This window comes from Somniosus microcephalus, chromosome 19, assembly GCF_052327205.1.
Source record: "Somniosus microcephalus isolate GS21.2 chromosome 19, FLI_Smic_1.0, whole genome shotgun sequence".
Classification (NCBI taxonomy): domain Eukaryota; kingdom Metazoa; phylum Chordata; class Chondrichthyes; order Squaliformes; family Somniosidae; genus Somniosus; species Somniosus microcephalus.
The window spans coordinates 24,757,354-24,780,730 of NC_141005.1; the positions used below are offsets into that span (position 1 = coordinate 24,757,354).

The 23,377-nt window shown below is 47.2% G+C and overlaps 1 protein-coding gene across 1 annotated transcript in view; it reads right to left on the reverse strand.

Annotated features, from left to right (window-relative positions):
- The window catches only part of tmem116 (transmembrane protein 116), a 32,131-nt gene extending 15,092 nt beyond the window's left edge, over positions 1–17,039 (reverse strand). The window contains exons 1-7 of the mRNA XM_085961390.1: positions 16,682–17,039; positions 13,685–13,731; positions 10,694–10,757; positions 8,753–8,884; positions 6,546–6,650; positions 4,550–4,599; positions 1,653–1,730 (exon numbers count right to left, since the gene is read on the reverse strand). Of these exons, the coding sequence (XP_085817516.1) occupies positions 1,653–1,730; positions 4,550–4,599; positions 6,546–6,650; positions 8,753–8,884; positions 10,694–10,757; positions 13,685–13,731; positions 16,682–16,759 (554 nt within the window). The 5' untranslated portion in view covers positions 16,760–17,039. The remainder of the gene's footprint in view (positions 1–1,652; positions 1,731–4,549; positions 4,600–6,545; positions 6,651–8,752; positions 8,885–10,693; positions 10,758–13,684; positions 13,732–16,681) is intronic.
- Between the last annotated feature and the right edge of the window lie 6,338 nt (positions 17,040–23,377).

The window sequence follows — 23,377 nt, forward strand, 5'->3', positions numbered from 1 at the left end:
ATTGTACTCGGGTGTTGGACTGGTGCTCGAATCCACAAACCGCTGACCTGGTTGGATCGGTGGAATTCCTGCCCAACCCTGGTTTTCAATCTATGCGGTGATGAGGGCAGATCGAAGTAGACCTCATTACTACAGCACCACTTTGTGTTTTTTTAGCAAAGTCCTTTCTTTTTCCAGACATGGTTATATCGTGAATACCGCCTATCACGTGAAGTCCAAGCCTATGTTGTTTGATAAAAAGTTTTGACATATAATTGTCATATGCGTCCAATACATAAAGAAATAGAAAACCTCCAGTAGAACAAATTCTAAGTTTTACATTGAGAAATTACAAACTGATCCATAATCTGATAATGAAATGAGCCATTTAATAGAAATAACTGAGGTGCCATCAGGCCAAAAGATACCTGGTAATACGGTACCAGTGAAAATAATCCATCTTTGATCACTTAACTAACCCCTTCCTGAGCTGACCAGTTTTATGAACAAGCTACAGCGCTGTAACAGTCGGGCACTTGTAGAAATGTTGCCCTTTCCCTCCTTAGTTTTTTTTTGCTGTATAATGTCATTCGTGCCATTACTGTAAATAAGCAAAGACAGGTGAGCAATAAAATAATAAATGTACAGCACGTGGCTCAACTTCACAAAGGTACAGCGCTGCATAGTGTCATAAAACCCTACGAGTCCAGTTCCAGTAGAGATGATGGCCCATATTTTCCGATCGGAGGCTGAAGACAGAGTAGCAGCTGCCTAGCGGTCAGACACCTGCCTGGAAATCAGCTACCTGTCCGGGAGTCCGGCACCGGCCCAGGTGTCAGATCCCTACCTGGGAGTTAGCTACCTGCCCAGGAGCCAGACACCTTCCCCAGAAATCAGCCACCTGCCCGTGCTGACGGCCTGAAAATGCACCAATCACATCAACAACAGCAACAACTTGCATTTATATAGCGCTTTTAACGTAGTAAAACATCCCGAGGCGTTTTTCAAAACAAAATCTGACGCCGAGCCACGTAAGGAGATATTAGGACGGGTGACCAAAAGCTTGGTCAAAGAGGTAGGTTTTAAGGAGTGACTTAACAGAGAGGGAGTGAGAGAGGCGGAGAGGTTTAGGGAGGGAATTCCAGAGCTTAGGGCCTCGGCAACTGAAGGCACGGCCACCAATGGTGGAGCGAAGCAAATCGGGGCTGTGTAAGAAGCCAGAATTGGAGGAGCGCCGAGATCTCGGAGGGCTGGAGGAGGTTACAGCGATAGGGAGGGGTGAGGCCTTGGAGGGATTTGAAAAGAGAATTTTAAAATCGAGGCGTTGCCGGACCAGGGGCCAATGTAGGTCAGTGAGCACAGGGGTGATGGGTGAACGGGACTTGGTGCGAGTTAGGACACGGGGCAGCCGAGTTTTGGATGAGCTCAGGTTTACAGAGGGTGCAAGGTGGGAAGCCGGCCAGGACAGCGTTGGAATAGTCGAGTCGAGAGGTAACAAAGGCAGGGATGAGGGCTTCAGCAGCGGATGAGGTGAGGCGGGGACGGAGACGGGCGATGTTACGGAGTTGGAAGTAGGCGGTCTTGGTAATGAAGAGGATATGGAGAGGACATCAGAGCTTTGTTAGTTCTTAACAATACCACAAGGTGGTCATGTTGTGATATACGTTACTTACGAGTTGCTGTAGTTGGTGTAACAATTGTATCCATTTCCAACACAAAATACAGGCACCATCAGTAGGAGAGGAATCAAACTGCAAGAGAAAATATCTGAGGAGTTAAAGGGGGTGAAAGCCTCTTTTCTCAACTGGCTGGCTGTAAGGGTCCTGACTAAAATAAGCCTCAGGCAGCTTCAATCCAGTTCCTATTGGGAGTCAACAACCTCCATGAATTCTAGCGCGAATTGCACCGTGCCCTCCAATTCGTTCTGCCCCCATTCCCAACCGTAAAACAGATGGAAAAGAGATATGGCAAAGGGGGTAGGGTTAATGACTTGATATTAATCTTGCTATCTTTAATAATGATCGCCTACACATCAAGGGTAACAAGCATAAGTGAGAAAAATGGATTTCTATTTTGGGAAAAAGAAAATCAGACTTCTGGTGTTCGGTTTATGTTTTTGAAATTCCCACCCTACTCAAAAACCAGGTCCTTTGGTCCAACCCTTGACCCCCATGTCGGTCGCTGCAGCAGGTTCATGCTGAAGCAGATGTTGCTTATTTGTTGCTGCGTGAACAGGCTGGATGTGATGGTCTACATTTTGTGTCTCTGTTTCTATGATTATGTGAGGGACATTGCTGGGTTGTGGGGCAAACTTTATCCTCTGCCAGGAAAAGTTCTGCATTGTGGAAATTCCGGCTCCCTCTAGTGGATTAAATGTTCAACATCATTATTCATGTACAACAACAACAACAACCTGTATTTATATAGCACCTTTAACGTAGTAAAACATCCCAAAGCGCTTCGCGGGAGCGTTACCTGCCAAACCTCTAACACCGAGCCACATAAAAAGATATTAGGACAGGTGACCAAAAGTTTGGTCAAAGACGTAGGTTTTAAGGAGCGACTTAAAGGAGGAGAGGGAGGAGAGAGAGGCGGAGAGGTTTAGGGAGGGAATTCCAGAACTTAGGGCCCAGGCAGCTGAAGGCATGGCCGCCAATGGTGGAGCGATGAAAATCAGGGACGTGCAAGAGGCCAGAATTGGAGGAGCACAGAGATCTCGGAGGGTTGTAGGGTTGGAGGAGGTTACAGAGATAGGGAGGGGCGAGGTCATGGAGGGACTTGAACACAAGGATGAGAATTTTAAAATCGAGGCATTGCCAGACCAGGAGCCAATGTAGGTCAGCGAGCACAGGGGTGATGGGTGAACGGGACTTGGTGCGAGTTAGAATACAGTCGGCAGAGTTTTGGATGAGCTCAAGTTCACGCAGGGTGAAGGCCGGCCAGGAGAGCATTGAAATAGCCGAGTCTGGAGGTAACCCTGATTGGGAATGGTAGCGTAGTGGTAATGTCACTGGGCTAGTAGTTCAACAGGCCTGGACTAATGATCTCAGAGATGGGAATTCAAATCCCACCATGGCGGCTGGGGAATTTAAATTCAGTTAATTAAATAAATCTGGAATAAAAAACTAGTATCAGTAATGGTGACCATGAAACTATTGGATTGTTGTAAAAACCTGGAAGGGAATCTGCTGTCCTTACCTGGTCTGGCCTATATGTGACTCCAGGCCCACAGCAATTTGGTTGACTCTTAACTACCCCCTGAAATGGCCTAGCAAGTCACTCAGTTGTAACAAACCACTAGAAAAACTCCTTACCTAACAGCACTGTGGAAATACCATCACCACACAGACTGCAGCGGTTCAAGAAGGTGGCTCACCACCACCTTCTCAAGGGCAACTAGGGATGGACAATAAATGATGGCCTTGCCAGTGACGCCCAGATCCCATAAAAAATGGACGAGGGTGTCCAGATGAGCAGAGATAAAAAGGTCCCCGATTTGCAGGGCATTAGCTGATCCAACCAGGCTGCTACAATTGGCCTGGGAGCCCCTGAGTTAGAGAGGAGAAAATGAGGTGTGTGTGGACAAGAGTGGGGTTGGCTGTAATGCCCTCCATGGCCGAATAGCTGAGGGTTCACCCATGCATAATCCCGGGGATGAGGGGGTGGTCATATGAGGAGAGGTTGAGTAGATTGGGACTCTACTCATTGGAGTTCAGAAGAATGAGAGGCGATCTTATTGAAACATATAAGATTGTGAAGGGGCTTGATCAGGTGGATGCGGTGAGGATGTTCCCAATGAAGGGTGAAACTAGAACTAGGGGGCATAATCTTAAAATAAGGGGTTGCTCTTTCAAAACTGAGATGAGGAGAAACTTCTTCACTCAGAGGGTGGTGGGTTTGTGGAATTTGCTGCCCCAGAAGGCTGTGGAAGCTACATCATTAAATAAATTTAAAACAGAAATAGATAGTTTCCTAGAAGTAAAGGGAATTAAGGGTTACGGGGAGCGGGCAGGAAATTGGACATGAGTCTAGGTTCGGAATGGTCATAGCCCTGTGGGTAGTGGAGTGGGCCCAGGGGCCGTGTAGCCTGGTTCTGCTCCTACTGTGTTCTAATTCTGTGTTAGATTTCAGGAGATGGTTTTATTCCTGTTCCTGGCTGGGGTGGAGATCGCCTTTACAGAAGGTAAATACTGTAGAAAATATAGGGACAGAGTGATCTCCTGGAAGAATTTCGATCGCCTAGATGGGTCGGAGAGGAATTTCCCAGATTTTTTTCTCCCAAATTGGCCATTGGGTCTTTATTTGGTTTTTCGCCTCTCCCGGGAGATCACATGGGTTCGGGTGGATGCAGAGTGATAGAAGGTTTGAGGTTAGGATCAGATCAGCCATGATCTTATTGAATGGTGGAGCAGGCTCGAGGGGCCGATTGGCCTACTCCTGCTCCTGTTTCTTATGTTCTAATGGGTGCTTTAGCGAGGTGTCTGAAACCCATGGAACCATATCCCAGCAGAGAGTCGGCAACTTCAAAAGAGAGAAGGGCAATGGGCAAAAAACAATTGTGCCTATTTACCTGGAAAAGATTATTAGGATCCTGTTCAGTCTCCCACTGCTTTCTGCCAACTTCTCAAAACAGAACAGAAATAACAAGATCAGAGCCACGGAACATCAATCAACTCCGTCAATTTTTTAAAATATCATTTTTGAAATCTTACAAGTACAAGAAAGAAAGTAAATTCTCAACGTGAAACCATGAGATTAAGAACAGTAATGGTTAATGATATGATTTACAGACAGCTATTGTAAAGCAGAATGAGCTTCCCCCAGTTGGGTTGGAGTTGAAATGCACTGGGTCACACAGACGAGGAGGGTCCCAGCTTTGATTTCTGGCCTGCACTGTGTTAGCTCATTCCAGCCAGGCTGGCATTAGGGGAACTACAACAGTCCTAAGGCGCCCCTGGGCTAGAGGAAGGAAAATTCAAGCAGGGTTCCTGCTCCTGATCCCCGCTATCCAGGGGAATCCTGCTGCAAAGTGCATGAGGCCGGATGTCAGATGAAAACAGGATCAGAATTGGCTGCAACATCCTTGGCGGTGGACTAGCCTGCACTGCTCGGGGCTCACGTGGCGGACGCTCATTTGGGTTGAGGCGCCAGAGATTGGTGCAACTGCCCCATAGAAAGAAATCAGTGGCTGCAGGAGAGGAGAGCAGGAAAATAAACAAAAAAAAACCGCACCCCTGACTGTACAAACTGTTCCAATCACACCTGGCATTGTAACACTAATGTAACTAAAATACAGGAGAGTCGCGGAATCATAGAATTTACAGCCGAGCCGGAGGCTCGGGCCATCCTCCTTGTACAGGTGCAAACTCTTCATCGGGAGCTCTCCACTCTAGTCTCACCCCGGTACCAACGCTATTGTTACAAAAAGCCAATAGGGACTGATAGATCAAACTGAGGCTTGTAAATAAAAAATAATGCATTTAGCTAGTGGGACACAAGAGCTGGAGTGGATTTAAGGGTAGACTGATACGACCCAGACACCAAGAGTGTAATAAGTAAACAATTGACCACACTTTAACACAAGGAGTGGGCCTGGGCCGCTGGGCCAGTAGGCGTAGAGTTTCGAACCCCACTTCAGACAGTCCCGGCAAGTGGAGTCGGAGCTCCGGCTCTAAATTCTGGGTTGACATCCAGCGGGATACTTGTGTCTGTGGGTGTGGGTGGCCCCCCCCTCGTATGGGTTGTGGGAGCCCGTAAAACCCTCCCACCATAGCACTGACCACCCTAATGGCTGGTACGAAGATGGTTACGGTCACGGAAGGAGCGTTAACGCGGCCAGTAATCCTCCCACCACTTCATACAGTTCCCCAAAGGGAACAGTGTGAAGACACGTACGACGACAACTTTAACACAGGCTGAAACTCTGTTTCTCTCTCCACAGATGCTGCCTGACCCGCTGAGTATTTCCAGCATTTTCTGTTTATGTTGCAGAAATAGGCACAGTTATGGAGGCTGTCTAAAGAGATACAGCCACGGGTGACACTCGCAGACTCCCAAACATTTCACCACAGGGGGAAATCAAAATAAAATTATTCAAAAGGGAACACTCACTTCCCAAAGGACCAGAGAGTGAATGCACCAAGGAGAGTGGAACGGAACCATATGGACGAGGAAGTTGCCAGGTTTGACCCTGGGCTCTGCTGCTAACTGGCCTCAGCCGGGCTCGCAGGAGGATAAGCTACAGTTGGCCTCAGGACCCCTGGGGCTAGACAGAGTTCTTGCTTGTGATCACTGCATAGGCCTCGCCAATCTGTGGATCTGGCTGGGCTCACACACAAATAGTGGCCACTTGGGGCGAGGTACCACTTGTGGACCAGAACCCAGCCTCAGTCAGCGCTCTTGGGGGGGGAGTCAACGGTTTAAGGGGCAACAAGGCCATCGGTAAAAGTTCACCTTAATAAATAAAATGAAAACTATTTAAAGGATACCTTTTGGACAGGGGCGAGGAGGTGGGGAGGGAGGAATGATCCCTGTACTTAACAGCTGTAATTTAAAGAAACACTCACCAGGGAAGACGTGTCGTTCACCATCATGTGAATCTTTGTCCTCAGATCACTGTACAGGCACCAGGTGTAGTTCAGGGTGTAGCAGAAAGATGAGATGTACAGCACCTGCAATACAGATTGTGCAGCATTAGAGCGACCTCATGACTTCAACAGCCTCGAAAAAAAGATCTTGAAGAATCTATTTATTGCCTCATGGCTCATGTGGTAGTGAAACTTCTGGTATAGGTGTTTCCACTTGTGGGGGAGATCAAAACTAGCTGCCATAAATATAAGATGATCACTAATATATCCAATAGGGAATTGAGGAGAAACTACCCAGAGAGTGGTTAGAATGTGGAACTTGCTACCCACAGTAGTAGTTGAGGCGAATAGTATAGATGCTAAATACATGAGGGAGAAAAGAATAGAAGGATATGCTGATAGGGTGAGATGAGGTGGGTAGGAGGAGGCTCGTGTGGAGCATAAACACTGGCATGGACCAGTTGGGCTGAATGGCCTGTTTCTGTGCTGTACATTCTACGTAATTCTGCATAGTAGAGCCAGATTTAGAGATTCCTTGGATCACTTCCTTGGATTGGGAACTACTTGGACACGCCAGAGGCATTTACCCACTGGGTCTGACAGCGCCTCAACCCTGCTGTCCCAGTGTTGCAATTGTGGTCGAAGAACTGGCCAGGCTGACACACGAAGAATGGCCATTTGGCTGCGGTGTTGGAGTGCTGCTGGTGCCCATGAACAGGACCTCAACAAGAGTGTGTGTTCCAGGAGAGGGGGGTGGTAACTGGGGGAGAAAGTGGAAGGAAAGTAGGTAACTCTGTTGCCCATAGTTGGCCTGGGCCCAATCTTGTGGTTGGAGGTGTCAAAAGTGTCAAAGCCATGGGACTCAAACCAATATATATTTGCAGCAGCCTCACGCTGAAATCTACTCCTGTCCCTACCAGCCACTGTGTCCGTGGCTGTACTGTCCACCTTCTATTCCAATTGCTACTTTATACACACATTTTACCCTGAAAAATGTGTGCACTCGCACGTAGATTTGTTTACATGTCCATCCACGAAAGTTGAAAATAATTTCTATTTTGCAATTTGTATCTATTTTCTCTCCTTCTCCCAATCTTATCTGCTGAACGTCTCCCAGGTTGTTCCCAAGTCTCCGCGATTTCTGTTCTTAGAGGTTATACGATACTCTCCGATTCTCGCTTCATCCGTCTGGGGACGGTGTTTGACCCCTCTACAGAGCGGTGCAGTCAAGACCAGGAGCACAGCCCATCAGCAAGTGAACCTGCATCCCGCTGGTCCCTTGTTGGAGCTCAATACATCTCTTCATTGAGTAATAGTCTGATCCCAGCTGGGGTGACGGTATAGACGCTATAACTGGCACCCTGCCTTGGGGAGGGGGAAATCATCCAGGGTTCCTGCTCTTGATCATTATACAGCAACGCTCGCTGGGAAGTGTCTGTGTGGTAATTGGGTGAGGATAGGATTTGGCTTGGCTGTCATGCAACCACTATCAAATATCCTGTGGACTCTCAGTTGGCAAGGCTTACACAAGAACAGCCACTTGGTTGAGGTACCGGAGGGTGACCAACACCCGTGGGACTATACTCCAGCAAGAGTCGGCAGAGGAGAGCAGAGGTCGGGAGAGAATTAGAGAACATTAGCAAGAAATAAAAGATAAATGGGATTGTTGAAATCTTTAACAAGGGTGAAAATTTCCTCTAAAGACTTGCATTTATATAGCGCCTTTCACGACCTCAAGACATCCCAAAGCGCTTTACAGCCAATGAAGTACTTTTTGAAGTGTAGTCACTGTTGTAATGTAGGAAAATCAGCAACCAATTTGTGCACAGCAAGCTCCCACAAACAGCAATGTGATAATAACAGCATGGGATTTTTTACATCCACCTGAGAGAGCAGACGTAAGTTTAACATCCCATCTGAAAGACGGCCCCTCCGACAGTGCAGCACTCCCTCAGGACTGCACTGGGAGTGTCAGCCTAGATTTTTGTGCTCAAGTCTCTGGAGTGGGACTTGAACCCACGACCTTCTGACTCTGAGGTGAGAGTGCTACCCACTGAGCCACTGGCTGACACATCTGGCAGATGTTATGGAAATTTTCAACTCTCCCTTTCATACTCTCCACCTTCCCGCATTGCCTTTCCCCCTGCCCCTTCTCTCCCACCCCCCGTTTGCCTCGAGACGCGTACCTGGCCCACCACCTGAAGATTGTAGCAGGTGATGCTCCGAGCGCTGAAGGACTCCCCGTAGAGCAGCACGCCAATCAACCAGCAAAACCCCAGCATCAGGTCAGACAAACTCAGGTAGAACAAAGGGCGTATCTGAAGCAACAAGGACACACAATCAATGGCTCACAATTTGTTGGTCAAAGCAAAACTATAATTGCTCTTGATAAACCCTCCTCCAATGTGGTAGGTTATTTTCTGCCCATCTTCAGGCCCTCTTGACCTCCCCTATTTCTTGACTGGAGGTATCGGCTGACCACTCCCCAGACCATGGATAAAGGGGGAGGGGGAGAGTAATGAGGGTTAACTTGACACGATTGCCAATTTGGTTCAGTTGTGGGCAGTTTTGTGCTTTAGGCCCCTGTCTGCAGGGAAATTGGATTGAAACTTCCTCAAACTCATTTTACATTGAACCCTTATAACTGGGACGCTTATTCTCGGCGCCTGAAATGGAAATTGCCCAACATTAAACATTCCTCACCTCGCTGAGTACAAAATTCACAAAAAGGTTATTAAAACAAATATACAGTCGAGATTACCCAATGACACAGCAATCCAGGGGTCTCTCTACCCACACATAGTCAAACTCCCCATAAATCCTGCTATCATTGACATTCAGAAATAATCATCTATATTTTGAATGCTGAACGGAGGCTGGTAGAGGTTCCACCGATAGCTCAGGAGCTAAAGGTATTGCCGAATGCAAAACGGGGCCATTTGGAGCAGTCATGTTTGATGATCTGACTCTGAGGGAATACCAATTCTAAACAGTTCTCCCAGGCTACCAAGTGGGAATATCAGGCAGGCGCCCTGCTCCTGATTGTTATCCACAGCCTCCTGCTTGGAAGTGTGCACAATCTGGCTCGGTTGTGACATACCCGCCATAGTTGAATAGGCTCATCTGTAAGGAATGGCCACCTGAATGAGGTCCTGCAGACTGGCCAACACCCTTGGATCTGTACACCTGGATGATTTAGCACTTTGGGGGCAGGAGAGATGTGTGACACAGTGGTTGTAAGGGAAAACTTCTTGTATATTACTGCAAAGTAGGCAAGTTTTCTTTTATTTGTTTATGGGATGTGGGCGTCACTGGCAAGTCCAGCATTTATTGCCCATCTAAATTGTCCTCGAGAAGGTGGTGGTGAGCTGCCTTCTTGAACCGCTGCAGTCCGTGTGGTGAAGGTACTCCCACAGTGCTGTTAGGGAGGGAGTTCCAGGATTTTGACCCAGCGACGATGAAGGATCGGCGATATACTTCTAAGTCAGGATGGTGTGTGACTTAGAGGGGAACTTGGAGGTGGTGGTGTTCCCATGCGCCTGCTGCCCTTGTCCTTCTAGGTAGTAGAGGTCGCGGGTTTGGGAGGTGCTGCCGAAGAAGCCTTGGCGAGTTGCTGCAGTGCATCTTGTAGATGGTACACACTGCAGCCACGGTACGCCGGTGGTGGAGGGTGTGGATGTTTAAGGTGGTGGATGGGGTGCCAATCAAGCAGGCTGCTTTGTCCTGGATGGTGTTAAGATTCTTGAGTGTTGTTGGAGCTGCACTCATCCAGGCAAGTGGAGAGTATTCCATCACACTCCTTACTTGTGCCTTGTAGATGGTGGAAAGGCTTTGGGGAGTCAGGAGGTGAGACACTCTCCGCGGAATACCCAGCCTCTGACCTGCTCTTGTTGCCACAGTATTTATGTGGCTGGTCCAGTTAAGTTTCTGGTCAATGGTGAACCCCCCAGGATGTTGATGGTGGGGGATTCGGCGATGGTAATGCCGTTGAATGTCATGGGGCAGTGGTTAGACTCTCGCTTGTTGGATATGGTCATTGCCTGGCACTTGTGTGGTGTGACTGTTACCCAAGAATTGAAGGAAAGTTGGAACCTGAGTGGCCCAGGAAATTTAAAATGTGCATTTACCTCTGGGTGTCGTACCAACTGCTGCAATGCTGCATTCCCAATGATGGAGCCTGACCCGATAATACTGTGAGAGAGAGGGAGCACACAGCATAAAAAGACAATCCAGAGAGAGAGAGAGCACAGAGCATAAAACGACAATCCAGAGAGAAAGCACACAGCATAAAAAGACAATCCAGAGAGAGGGAGCACACAGCATAAAAAGGCAATCCAGAGAGAGAGAGAGCACAGCATAAAAAGACAATCCAGAGAGAGAGAGCACACAGCATAAAAAGACAATCCAGAGAGAGAGAGAGGTGGAGAAACAGAGAGTGAATCTACAATACAGAGAGTGTAAAACCACAATGGAGAAACATGGAGTGAAACAATAATATATATGTAGAGAGAAAGAGTAACACATTCTACAATATTGAGAGACACACAGAGTGTGAAACCACAATACAGAGCTAAATCTATAATGTTCACCATCTAAACCCTGATTGGAGGAAATTCATAGAGTGATTGTGCTGCCTCTCCCTCTAACTTAACCTCACTGTATGTATTTAACTTACTTATATATGTATAACCTACCTGTTGGGGCCGTTGCCCCTTTAACTTACCTTTTAGGGCCATTGCCCCTTTAAGACGCGCCTTAGCGTGCTGACGTCACGTCACGTACAACGTAGCGTGCTGACGTCACGGCACGTACGACGTGACGTGCGTGAGGCGGCTGCCGGCCCGACTCGGCCTTCCAGAAAGGCTGCCGGCACAGCCCGGCCTAGCGTCTTTGGCCGCATCTACCAGCCGCCGGGAGCGACGCGATCTTCCGCTCCCGCGGCAAGCATCGGCTCAGCCTGGCCTCCAGCTCCCGCTCCCGACTTCGGCCTCCACGGCCAGAAACGCGACCACGCGCATCACGTGACGCCCCAAGCGCGGACAACGCTACCGAGCGTGATGAGGTCATCACGCTCCCCACAGGACTGCTACGTAGTCCTCGTGGAGTCCTCGCTGGGACACAGACCTACACCACGGTGCTCCTACAGCAGCACAGGCTCCGGGCAGTTGTATTGTCCCCATGCTTGAGTCTTGGAAATTGTTTGTCTGTAAGTATTTTAGAATGCTATGGATGATTAATGTGCACTGTATGTTGTAGAAAATGTTTAGTTGTAACTTTTCTCTGCCTAGCTGATTAACTAGTAGCTGTATTTTCATACACTATGTACAGGGCTAATTTAAAGAGAATGCCTCCCAGTTTACTAAATGTACTGTGTTGCTCAGGCGTACCTAAATCTGTGTATACATATCAGTTATGCGCCTGTATACTAATGTGTGCTTCCATTTCTGTGTTGTATTTCAGTTTTACAATTAGAATCGTTCAGTAAAGCGTTACAAGAAAAGTCAAGCCTTGTGATTTTATTGGAAGATATCGAGTTGTTCGCTATCTGTCTAGCTCTGCATAGAAGCGCGTTGCGAGGGCAGAACAGTGATAATCCATAACTGTCCCCCCATCTCCTCTGACGGGAAGCACTGCATCTTTGCTGAACTCAAGAATTTGCCAATGGGAACCACAGATACTGATTTCTCAGTGGGGTTCGCAAATGAATAGCTGAATCATGTAGAACAAGGTTCAGTCCCTGGTTTGTGCTGAATTAACTAATCTTAGCTGGGGTGGGGTCAGGGGAGTTACCTTGAGTTATTGGAATGGAAAATCTGCTGATTGCTCGAGTGCCATCTGGTGACAACTGCTGGAAATGCATGTGTCTGGTCATCGAGATAGGATCAAGCCTGGCTGAGGTGCTCCCCAGTCTAAGACCTGCTAATATCATCAAGGCTTATACAGAAATAATAGTGGCTATTTGGGCAAGATATAAGGGACTGCATGTCTTCCGTGGAACTGTATCCAGCAAAGAATCATAGAGTCACAGGAGAAGAATCATAGAAATTTACAGCGCAGAAGGCGGCCATTTGGCCCATCTTGTCCGCCGGCCAACAAAGAGTAATCCACCCTAATCCCACTTTCCAGCACTTGGTCCGTAGCCTTGTAGGTTACAGCACTTCAAGTGCATATCCAAGTACATTTTAAATGTGATGAAGGTTTCTGCCTCTACCACCCTTTCAGGCAGTGAGTTCCAGACCCCCACCATTCTCTGGGTGAAAAAAAGTTCTCCTCAACTCCCTGTAAACCTCCGACCAATTACTTTAAATCTATGCCCCCTGGTTATTGACCTCTCTGCTAAGGGAAATAGGTCCTCTCTATCCATCTAGGCCCCTCATAATTTTATACAAAAGAATCTCCTTGGAGGATAGAAAACTGGTGGGAAAATGAAAAATAAAGTCGATCCCTTCTGCAATTCATTGTATAACACTCTTCAAAGCAACAAAATGTTAACTTAAGTGTCTCAGGCAATGCCTAAGTGAGCAAATGCACTGGCCAATGTGGAACTCAGCCATAAAGAGCAGGAAGATCCCAGGTTTGATCTTGTTTGTGCTTAGCCTATCGTGGGACTTGCAGCAACTGATTTCAGTGCCCATGGGCTCAGGAAGGGAAAGAAATTAGCCACAGTTGCTGATCCTGAACAAGTTTCAGTGACCCCCCCTGCTGGAAAGTGTGCATGTGTTCATTCATTAAATATATTCAAGAAGGAGTTAGATATATTTCTTAAAGCTAAAGGGATCAAGGGATATGGGGAGAAAGCAGGAACAGGGTACTGAATTTGGATGATCAGCCATGATCTAATTGAATGGCAGAGCAGGCTCAAGGAGCCGAATGGCCTACTCCTGCTCCTATCTTCTATGTTTCTATGTTGACGTAGGCAGGACAGGATTGGCTCAGCTCTGGTCCCCTCCACAGTTGGATAGCCTACTGACACCGATTGTATCGGCTCACATAAACTGGCCACTCGTAGATTGCTATCACGGGTGGAACAGAACCCTAGAAAGAAGTCACACCTTCAGGGGGAGGAGAGAGGAGAAAATTGGATGGGTAAAAATGTTAAAATATTTTTAAAAACTAACCTCAAAATCACCATAGAAAACTGTATCCACCGCAGTATCGTATAGAACTATGAAGGAACAGAATCACGTTTTACAATAACTGAATAGACAAGCACAAAGAGAGGGTGGTCATTCAATTTCTCAAGCTGATACACTAAATATAATGGATTAAGATTTTAAAAGGTTACTCACTGAATCTGTCTTAATTCATTAAACTGCGACTTGCTCATCACCTTCCTTTTTCAAATGAACCTAAATTGCTTTTTGTCCCAGATTCCAAGATGTTGTTGGACAAAGGGAGGAGTCTATCAGCCAACAACAGCAACTTGTATTTATATAGCGCCATCAACATCGCAAAATGTCCCAAGGCCCTTCACAGGAAGGTTATAAAACAAATTTTGCCACCGAGCCACATAAGGCGACATTAGGACAGATAACCAAAAGCTTGGCCGAAACTCCCACAAATAAACACAACCTCCATTATAAGTGCCCGAAGCAGCAACACCATTGAACATTGGTGACAAAAGAAATACAGCAATGGAAGGTCAGATAATGAATTAGAGAACGTTGAACCTAAAGTCGCCAGTTGTACCAGACACCAGTCTCCCCAAAACACTGCTTTCCACCTGCAATTCCTTGCACACTTGCGTTTACAGCGTAAATCAACATTTTTCACATTAGTTCCATAATTTCTTCAGGAATTGAAGAGTTCAAACAGGGCAAATATACAAGGGACTATTCATCACACTTACACCAAGTAATGCCCCCGCTGGTTAAAGAGGCAGGTGCACAGTCACGCTGACCTTTCATTTCTCAGATTGGTTTTTGAATTTTTAAAAATTTGTTCGTGGGATGCGGGTGTCGCTGGCAAGGCCAGCATTTATTGCCCGTCTCTAATTGCCCTCGAGAAGGTGGTGGTGAGCTGCTGCCTTGAACCGCTGCAGTCCGTGTGGTGAAGGTACTCCCACAGTACTGTTAGGGAGGGAGTCCCAGGATTTTGACCCAGCGACGATGAAGGAACGGCCAATATAATTCCAAGTCAGGATGGTGTGTGCCTTGGAGGGGAACTCGGACGTGATGAATCCAGCTCACAGTGATAGGGGGAAGTCTCCTCTCTCTGCTAACTATGAAGGTCCTATGTAAAATGGGTTTGGTCTCTGGTCTCCAACCAGTTCCTAAAGGGTACAGGCCCACAGCACAGACATGCCCATAATTTGGCACCAATTGTTCACCTCACTCACAGATGTCACAGCACAGAATGGCTGGTGTGTGAAATGGAAATGTTACACTAAAATATAAGAGATGCTGAGGCATGTTGTTGGGATGGAGTAGAGGGAGTTTAACTCTGCATCTAACCCATGCTTTGACGTTGGAGGGCTTGATGCTAACAGTGGTTGTCTGTAATAGAAAGTGTTCGGTTCCCCCTCCCCTCCCACAAAGATCCCTCAATAAATTAAACAGACATGATCTTTGTGTTAATGGAACAGCTGCACAGCAGATTCACCTAATCACATTATGTGAACTTTAAAATATAGCCCTTCCATGATGCAATGACATATCTGCATGATGCAGTCTGACAGATGATTTTATTTTTAGCAAAGCTCCCATAATGGCTCAGTAGGTAAAGCGAGTGTCTACCTTATGTTTATAAGTTATGCAATATAAGTTATATAATTTAAATATAAACTCCTATTTTTTATGTTCATATAGCCCGGTTACACAGAACAGGGAGGCTGTGAGTTGAATCCCTAGTTCATGCTGACCTCAGCCAAGGCCGAGGCTTGGGTCTACAACTGGCCTCAGCACCGTCTGGGCTAGGGACAGGGAAAATGAGCCTCTGATCACCATCCAGTGATCACCACTGGAAGTGCAGGCATGTGGCGAGCCACCGAGGGCAGAAATGACAACACAGAAACATGATGTTTGTCCATCACATGAGCAGTGGTCCTAATTCCGTGGACCAGGTTTATCTGTGCTGCAGCCCATGGGTCAAATAGATAACCGACACTGGCTGTCCACATGTGAATAATGATCACTTGTTTCAGATACAGGCGTCTGGAGCACTCCCAGAGTTAGACACCTGCCACCTAATGGAACTAGCAAGGGACTTTCCTTCAGGGAAAGCAGGGGACATAGGTACTTTGCTTAACCCTGTTTAGTTTGCTTTTTAATGCAATGAACTCTGAAAACACAGCCTTTTCCACCAGTCTAGGAAGTGAGCGAGGATTAGGCGCCCGGACTGAAGAGATCTGCACTAGTTTCTAACTGGTTAAGACTCTGTCTATTCAAAGGGAAGTAAATAAAATAATCTTTCAACCCGCACTAAGAAAACGTCACCTGATCTTTAGAACTCGCTCTGGTATTTTAAACATTCCAATAGCGTTACCCAGTTTAAAAAGTACAAATCAATCTGAATGTTTGTGTTCCATTTGTGCAGGGACTGACTGTCCCCGGTGCATCCAGTTAATAAACTCTCTTAATAAACTTTGTGTTTACTTTCGAAACAAACTTTATTCACAGAACGATCCCGCCTTAAAGAACAGGGAATATCCCATTAAATAGTGTGGGGGAAAGGAGGGGTTGCGAGGCTGCTCCAATCCAAGAGATTGCAGGCAATTACTTCCATTTTTCTTTCTCCTCTCTCTGATAATACACATTCCTCTTTTTTTCTCTTTCAAATCCTTTCAGGGAGGTCAGGCTTCTGCCCCGTCTCTATCCTGAGCCGACACTAAAAGGTGAAAGAATATCCCAGAGGAGCTGATATCCTCAAGAAATCTGCCCCAGTCCCCAAACTGCGGGCAAAGCCGCAGCAAGTCTGGGAGCTGCGGAGTTGTTCCTGGGCTCACGGTAAACATTCACTCAACTTGGGCTGAAGATCAGCAGCCCTCGCCCCACAGCACTGGGCTGGAATTGGGACACCAGTTAATTGTGCTGCAGTGTTAATCTCCCTTCTCTGACACTAAACACGCTCATGCTAATACAACACATCAACAACAACAAAACACAGTTGTTCCTCACTTCAGTCCAGTCCTCTGTGCTGCTACTGTTCCCCCAAACCCAGGAACTTCTCCCCAGCGCCGTTGGCAAATGTTCCATTGCAAAATCCTGACTGTTTTCCTCCTCTTTGATCCTGGTTTATTTTACACCAAAGTTTTTTGTTGTTGGTCAAACCGGTTCTTCTCTCGTCTGACGGCAGCTCCTGGCTGGCTGGCTGGCACAGCAACAGGGATCCGAGCACTTCACTTTGTGGGTATTTCTGAGGTTGGAGAGTGCTGCACACAGTTAGAGGCAAGCCTCCCTGCGCCCTTTTTGTAAAACAACTGCGAGGCTCTTGAGTTACAGGCACTGCCCCTTCCCTAGGAGGGCTGTGGGAGGTGGATTGGACTCAAGAAGCAGAAGACAGGTGTGGCTAAGCATTTCAGGAACTTAACTAACCATGTGAGCTTTGCACCAATCAAACATCTGCCACAGGTACACCAACACAAGCAAAATACTGCGGACGCTGGAAATCTGAAATAAAAACAGAAAATGCTGGGAATACTCAGCAGCTCAGGCAGCATCTGTGGAGAGAGAAACAGAGTTCACGTTTCAGGTTGATGACCTTTCGTCAGAACTGGAAGATGTTGGAGATGAGCAGCTTTTAAGCAACTACAGAGGAAAGGGGGCTGGGAAGGCAGAAAGGGAATTAAAGGAGTGATTAAATGACAGAAGGGATGATGGTGCGAGGCAAAAGGGGCCGGTAATAAGACAAGTAAAGAAACAAGAGATGGTTCCAGAGGAGGTGTAAATGGTTACAGCGGAATAGCAGAGAGGGAGGGCAGCGTGGAAAACCTGGGAATGCGGAGAGGGTCGCCGTGGCCCGAAATGTGGTGGAAGAAAGGCAGGTGGACCGCAGGGGTGCGGACCATCCTGCTGGCCATACACCGATAGGGGATCCAAGCACCAGCCCACACCTCCTTCACTCCCAGTGACCCTGGAACAGCCATCCTCCACTATCAGCAGCTGCTGTCTGAGAGCAAATGGGAGCGGTGGTGAAGGTCTAAAGTTGTTCAGCTCAATGTTAAAGCCGGAAGGCTGTAAAGTGTCTGGTAGAAAGTGGTGGTGACCATGGCACCACTGATACTGATACACCACTGATCGAGAGCCATCTTTCGTTTCTTAACTTGTCCCATTACAGAATCACAGAATCTACAGTGCAGGTAGAGGCCATTTCGGCCCATCGAGCCTGCACCGACACATATCCCACCCTATCCCCGTAACCCCACGTATTTAATCCCCTAACACTAAGGGTCAATTTATCATAGCCAAATCAACCTAACCTGCACATCTTTGGACTGTGGGAGGAAACCGGAGCACCCGGAGGAAACCCACACAGACACAGGGAGAATGTGCAAACTCCACGCAGACAGTCGCCCGAGGCCAGATTTGAACCCGGGTCCCTGGCGCTGTGAGGCAACAGTGCTAACCACTATGCCACCGTGCCACCATCTCCTTTTGTCTTGCACTATCTCTTAATGTCTCTTAATCTCTCCTGCCTTCCATCCTATCATAGACCTTCCCTTTTGTTCTTTCCTCCCCTCCCCCCTTTCCCTGCCCCTGCACTTGCTTAAAAACCTGTCCCATCTCCAGCTTTTTCCAGTTCTGACGAAGGGTCACAGACCTGAAACGTTAACTCTGTTTCTCTCTCCACAGATGCTGCCTGACCAGCTGAGTGTTTCCAGCATTTTCTGTTTTTATTTTATGCCACTGATACATGTTGTTTTTATTTTTAATGTTCTCCCCTCCTCTCCTGAAGGTGCTGTTTATGCTGCCGGGGGCCTCTTTCTGGTTTCTCACTGGCACTGGCTATTCCATCATGAGGATCATCACAACCTGACCCTGTCCTCACCCCTATTTGCAAACCTTTCTAGCATGGGTCACTGGATAGCAATCAGGAGTGGAGTCCTTATCTGATTTCCCCCCCCCCCGGGCAAAGGGAACTGAGGTCAACTGTAGAATCCTACAGCACATAAGGCGGCCATTCGGCCCACCATGCCTGTGCCTGTAGAATCCATATTGCTGCTCCAGTTGAGATTAGCTAAGTAAACACAGCCCAGGGATTGAACTCATTTACAATATGTTTCCTACATTACAACAGTGACTACACTTCAAAACTACTTCATTGGCTGTAAAGCGCTTTGGGACGTCCTGAGGTTGTGAAAGGCGCTATATAAATGCAAGTTCTTTATTTCTAATACTCACTGGTCTAGTGGGAGTGAAACTGATCTAATATCATACATGTCAAACATATAAAATAATAATGCTTGGCGTTTTAAGCTTGATATTATTAAACTGCATTTCCCATGTTAGAGACTGGTTTTCACTTTTGCTTGGAGGGATCTGGAGGGACTGGGTTAACTAAAGACCAGTTAGTTTCACATCAGAATCCGAGAAAATACTAGAATCTATTGTCAAGGACACAATAATGGAACACTTACGGTGATATAATCTAATTGCTAAGGGTCAGCATGAACTTTCAAAAGGGAAGTGATGCCAGAGTAATTTAACAGACTTCAAAAAACATATAATCACAAAAAAAGGTGAGAATGTATATGTGGTGTACTTGGGTTTTAGCAAAGCTTCTGTCATGGTGTCTTATAAAAAAACGAGTTCAGAAAATGATCAGACACGATGTTGCTGGGAGCATGTTGCAACAGATTGAATCATGGCAGGGTAATAGGAAAGAGGATCTATGTGGATGGAGGGTGGGATGAGATGAGTGGAGTCCCACAAGGCTTGGTATTGGGTCATGTATTCTTCAACGTTTTCATAAATCATCTGGAAAAGGGTGTCAGAAGTTTCATCTCAAAGGCTGCAGATGACACCAAAATAGTAGGGTCAGTTAATACAACAACAATAACAATATAGCGCCTTTAACATAGTAAAACGTTCCAAGGCGCTTCACAGGAGTGTTATAAAACAAAATTTGACACCGAGCTACTTAAGGAGACATTAGGGCAGCTACAGGTAGGCCTTAAGGAGCATCTTAAAGGAGGAAGGAGGTTGAGAGGCGGAGAGGTTTAAGGAGGGAATTCCAGAGCTTAGGGCCCAGGCAGCTGAAGGCACGGCCACCAATGGTGGAGCGATTGCTCAAAAGGCCAGATTTAGAGGAGCATAGATATCTTGGAAGGTTGTGGGGCTGGAGGAGATTACAGAGATAGAGAGCAGTGAGGTCATGGAGGGATTTGAAAACTAGGATGAGAATTTTAAAATCGAGGCGTTGCTTAACTGGGAGCCAAGGGGTGATGGGAGAATACAGTGGAAGACAGGGAACAAGCTACAAGAGGACTTAAACTACTTGGGAGGTGGGCAGAAATTAGCAGATGCAGTTCAATGTAGATACCAGTAGATGTAAAGTCATACATTCAGGGGTACAGAACAAGCAGAAAGATTACAGGAAAATACCGAGAAAGAAGAGCTCAGCAAATAGATCTGGGTGTCATTGTCGATGGATCTCTCTCTCTCTCTCTCTCTCTCTCTCTCTCTCTCTCTCTCTCTCTCTCTCTCTCTCTCTCTCTCTCTCTCTCTCTCTCGAGAGAGAGAGAGAGAGAGAGAGAGAGAGAGAGAGAGAGAGAGAGAGAGAGAGAGAGAGAGATTAAGCTGATGCCTGGCCGCTATCAAAAATAGCTAATAGAGTGTTAGGTTGCATAAAAAAAAGAGAATGGAGTGTAGATCAAAGGAAGTAATCCTGTCATTATGCAAAGGACCGGGTTGCTATGGAAAAGCAACAAGACGTCATGACCAGAGAGTGAAAATGGAGGGAGAGTCACCCCTCTCCCCTGAAAAAAACATCTTCTTGCTGTGCGATAGCAAAATACTGCAGATGCTGGAAATCCGAAATAACAACAGAAAATGCTGGAAAAACTCAGCAGGCCAGGCAACATCCGTGGAGAGAAAATAGAGTCAACATTTCGGGTAAAAACCCTTTGTCTTGCTGTGTCCCTCCTGGTGGCTGACTCGGGAACAAGGTCAGAGACTGGGAGCAGATCATCCACCATCTGAAGCAAGAACATTGGAATAAAGCAGAGGATAACTTCGAAAAACAAAACGCCTTTAAAATAACACTTTAAAAAAACCATCAATAATAAAATCGCCCCCATTCCATATTTGGTGCGTTCATCCTTCACCATCCTTTTTTAAATTAATTGCCCATCCCTAATTGCCTTTCGATACAACTGAGTGGCTCACTAGGCCATTTCAGAGGGCAGTTAAGAGTCAACCACATTGCTGTGGGTCTGGAGTCACATATAGGCCAGGCCAGGTAAGGACTTAACCTTGTCCTCACCAATCTACCTGTCGCAGGTGCATCTATCCATGACAGCATTGGTAGCAGTGACCACCGCACAGTCCTTGTGGAGACAAAGTCCCGTCTTCACACTGAGGACACCCTCCATCGTGTTGTGTGGCACTACCACCGTGCTAAATGGGATAGATTCAGGACAGATCTAGCAGCTCAAAACTGGGCATCCATGAGACGCTGTGGGCCATCAGCAGCAGCAGAATTGTATTCCACCACAATCTGTAACCTCATGGCCCGGCACATCCCTCACTCTACCATTACCATCGAGCCAGGGGAAAAAACTTGGTTCAATAAGGAGTGTAGAAGAGCATGTCAGGAGCAGCACCAGGCGTACCTAAAAATGCAGTGCCAACCTGGGGAAGCTGCAACACAGGACTACATGCATGCTAAACAGCAGATGCAGCATGCTATAGACAGAGCTAAGTGATCCCACAATCAACGGATCAGATCAAAGCTCTGCAGTCCTGCCACATCCAGCCGTGAATGGTGGCGGACCCTTAAACAACTAACGGGAGGAGGAGGCTCCATGAATATCCCCACACATAAAGCTAGGCTGACACTCCAGTGCAGTGCTGAGGGAGTGCTGCACTGTTGGAGGTGCCTTCTTTCAGATAAGACGTTAAACTGAGGCCCCGTCTGCTCTCTCAGGTGGACGTAAAAGATCCCATGGCACTATTTCAAAGAAGAGCAGGGGAGTTATCCCCGGTGCCCTGGCCAATATTTATCCCTCAACCAGCATAATAAAAAAAAACAGATTATCTGGTCATTAACACATTGCTGTTTGTGGGAGTTTGCTGTGCACAAATTGGCTACCGTGTTTCCCACATTGCAGCAGTACCTACACTTCAAAAGTACTTCATTGGCTGTACAGCGCTTTGGGATGTCCGGTGGGTGTGAAAGGCGCTATATAAATGCAAGTCTTTTTTTCTTTTCTTTCTTTCATAATCAATGATGGTGGAGCCATGAGTGCAAAAGACAAGGTTGAAGCGTTTGCAACCATCTTCAGCCAGAAGTGCCGAGTGGATGATCCATATCGGCCTCCTCCTGAGGTCCCCACCACCACAGAAGCCAGTCTTCAGCCAATTCGATTCACTCCACGTGATATCAAGAAACAGCTGAGCGCACTGGATACAGCAAAGGCTATGGGCCCGACAATATCCCAGCTATCGTGCTGAAGACTTGTGCTCCAGAACTAGTCGCGTCTCTAGCCAAGCTACAACACTGGCATCTATCTGACAATGTGGAAAACAGCTCAGGTATGTCCTGTCCACAAAAAGCAGGACATTTCCAATCCAGCCAATTACCGCCCCATCAGTCTACTCTCAATCATCAGCATAGTGATGGAAAGTGTCATCGACAGTGCTATCAAGCGGCACTTACTCACCAATAACTTGCTCACTGATGCCCAGTTTGGGTTCCGCCAGGACCAATTGGCTCCAGACCTCATTACAGCCTTGGTCCAAACATGGACAAAGGAGCTGAATTCCATAGGTGAGGTGAGAGTGACTGCCTTTGCTATCAAGGAGCCTTAGTAAAACTGAAGTCAATGGGAATCGGGGGGGGGGGGGAAACTCTCCACTGGCTGGAGTCATACCTAGCACAAAGGAAGATGGCTGTGGTGGTTGGAGGTCAATCATCACAGCCCCTGGACATCGCTGTAGGAGTTCCTCAGGGCAGTGTCCTAGTCCCAACCATCTTCGGCTGCTTCGCCAATGGCCTTCCTTCCATCTTAAGGTCAGAAATGGGGATTTTCGCTGATGATTGCACAGTGTTCAGTGCCATTTGCAACTCCTCAGATAATGAAGCAGTCTGTGCCCGCATGCAGCAAGACCTGGATGACATTCAGGCTTGGGCTGATAAGTGGCAGGTAACATTCGTGCCACACAAGTGCCAGGCAATGACTATCTCCAACAAGCGAGAATCTAACCACCTCCCCATGACATTCAATGGCATTACCATCGCTGAATTCCCCACCATCAATATCCTGGGGGGTCACCATTGACCAGAAACTTAACTGGGCCAACCACATAAATACTGTGGCAACAAGAGCAGGTCAGAGGCTGGATATTCTGTGGTGAGTGTCTCACCTCCTGACTCCCCAAAGCCTTTCCACCATCCCCAAGGCACAAGTCAGGAGTGTGATGGAATACTCTCCACTTGCCTGGATGAGTGCAGCTCCAACAACACGCAAGAAGCTCGACACCATCCAAAGCAAAGCAGCCCGCTTGATTGGCACCCCATCCACCACCTTAAACATTCACTCCCTCCACCACTGGCGTACCGTGGCTGCAGTGTGTACCATCTACAAGATGCACTGCAGCAACTTGCCCAGGCTTCTTCGGCAGCACCTCCCAAACCCACGACCTCTATCACTT